At 41.2% G+C, this 2,356-nt stretch overlaps 1 protein-coding gene across 1 annotated transcript; it reads right to left on the minus strand.

Moving 5' to 3' along the window:
* Positions 1–534: 534 nt before the first annotated feature.
* LOC122031736 lies at positions 535–2,027 on the minus strand. Its single transcript, XM_042590835.1, has 2 exons — positions 1,397–2,027; positions 535–1,330 (listed from the first exon to the last, which is right to left on the minus strand). The coding sequence occupies exons 1-2, from the start codon at positions 1,930–1,932 to the stop codon at positions 766–768; spliced, it is 1,101 nt and encodes a 366-aa protein (XP_042446769.1). The 5' UTR covers positions 1,933–2,027; the 3' UTR covers positions 535–765.
* Between the last annotated feature and the right edge of the window lie 329 nt (positions 2,028–2,356).

The following is a 2,356-nucleotide window of genomic DNA, read 5'->3' on the forward strand; positions in this document are numbered from 1 at the left end:
CGGACTTCATCCTGCCAGAATTTCACATATGGACTTCGCCAATCGAAAATCACACATCCTGATCGGACTTTCTGCCTAGTGTTGGGTCCTCTTGACCCATCAAGTTAGTCAACCCTGCACACTCGGTAACAAGGTTGGATCAACAACACTTCTAACTTTAATCTATTTGTCATTCATCAAAACTCAGATTTAATCATTATTGTCAAATGCTCCAACAATGAGCATTTTTCTCGAGGAGTGGTGGGCCGGTTGAGATTTGATCATAACTCCATGCACTTTGTGGATTTCTTTCCTAGGGGTGATGGTCTGGTTGAGAGAAACTGCCAATGAAACATTGGCGGTGTGATTGGTCTGATCCACTTTGGGCCAATTGCTTTAACTTTAATAATCACGTCACCTTAACTATTGACCAGCCACATCACTTTAACTATCCATCCCCCATTCTCTCAGGGGGCCCTCACTATGCACCATATCATACATCATAATAGGTAATTGGGTGCTAATTAAAACTATAGAGTTGAGAGAGAAATTGGATACTTGTAGAGATGAAAATTAATATATATTTGGAATACGATATTACAATATTTTTCCCAAAAGCTCAGGCAGTACTATAGCCTTTGGATTACACACTCAACTAAAGATACATGGGAATTTCTATTCCTCTCACTGAATATTTATTTTTATTTCACCACCAGCGTATCATTGTATATATATAAAAACAGATTTATTTATTTACTTACTTGTCTGGTGGTATTGATTATTAACTTAAATATGGGCAATTTGTTTGGCCAAGTCGTGGCCATTAGGCATGGTAGCAACATAGACGATAAAGCCATCAGTCGGAAGGACGGCTTGCCCACCGGAGCTGAAAATCCGATCGAACAAGAAGCCAGCAACGGCTCCAAGAATAAAACCTCCCACAAATCCTCCGATTAGTCCGACGGCCGTGACGAACAACGTAGTAGCTGCTTGACCAGTTAACTGAGTCGCTATAGCAACTCCCACAAGCTTTCCCAAAGCTGCTCCACCTGTTTCTGCTGCCAGAACTAAGGCCTCTCTCGTAGCCGTCGTGATTGGGTGGTCCGACGAATACACGTCCCAGATTATCTGTCCCACATCTATCAGGAACATGGCTGCCGAACCATAATTAGGTTTCTTCTCTCGATATGTTATCGACGAAGCCTTCAGTACTGTGTCGTCTCCCTTCCCCTGCTCAGGCAATAACACACTTAGCCGGCCCGATGCCTCAATTATTGCGGCGTATACCTCTAGCTTTTGCTCTATTTCCAAGTCCTCAAACCGTCCCGTATACCCAAGCCTACTTTGGTAACTGCATACATACAATAAAAATTAAATTGAATTAAAGATATATATATGTCTAATTAATTAACCTCACCTTCGAACTAGTTCGTCAAAGCCAATGCCGACGTTCCTGAGATATCTTGAGAATTCTGCTGAAGCATGAGAGTTGAGATTCAACCTCATGTAGCTCATGACCAATCGGTCGTGTTCCTGAATGGATTCGGTGAAATCAAGCACAGCATCTCCACTCGAAGTGTCCAACTCCTCCAGCGCTTGGAAGAGTTGCAGTTGGTGATCCGTCATTTTGTCGAGATAGCTCCTTCGCAGCGTGTAGTTCCTGATGAGCTGAAGTGCGTTGTTGAGGCAGTGCTCTGTATAGGCAAGAATCTGTTCGGCGATGGGCCGGCGAACACCGTCGTCCTTGTACCTGATCACTATCGCATTGCAGTTGTCCAGGAGTGTGTTAACGGATGTCATGTTATTGTTGCTCATCCTCAGGTATTCCAGTTGGTCCCCTAAGTTTTGGAAAGTTATGTGGTATAAGTTGTTAACTTCGTGGTTGCGAATTAGCTGGGCGAGCTGCCGGAGCTTCTCATCTTTCAGGAAAACAGTAACTGAAGAGGAGGCCATTATGATGTATAGAAGCAAATTAAATACTCTCACTATCTCTTCTAAACTTTGTACCCCTCTTTTTCTCGATACCAAATTGCAAGAAGCTGAAGCAATATTTATAGGCTAAATATGCCGACATGTCATCCCATGTGGACGGATTTCATACAAATCATTTTCTAATTCACCGCCACAAGTATTATTGTCAAAAAAACTCTTGTAAAATCGGATCGGTCATTCCAGACTTATCTAGTTTAATTAATTATTTTTATTATTCACAACATTGACGTTTATTTTGTTTCTTTCCATTATTATTTTCCAGTTCAATTATTCGTCCTCCATTTAATTTATTTATCAACCGGTGGGCAGTTTCTGTAATTTGTCACGTATCATAATTATTGGAGCATAAGATTAATTAATATGGGATTTTATACTTTTTTTTATA

This window comes from Zingiber officinale, chromosome 11A (assembly GCF_018446385.1).
Source record: "Zingiber officinale cultivar Zhangliang chromosome 11A, Zo_v1.1, whole genome shotgun sequence".
NCBI lineage: Eukaryota > Viridiplantae > Streptophyta > Magnoliopsida > Zingiberales > Zingiberaceae > Zingiber > Zingiber officinale.

Bases quoted from the DNA above. Each gene is read 5' to 3' on its own strand.
- LOC122031736 (XM_042590835.1), bottom strand. From the start codon at position 1,932: ATGGCCTCCTCTTCAGTTACTGTTTTCCTGAAAGATGAGAAGCTCCGG. The intron at 1,331-1,396 runs GTGAGGTTAATT...GTATGTATGCAG, and splicing joins TTTGACGAACTAGTTCGAAG to TTACCAAAGTAGGCTTGGGT.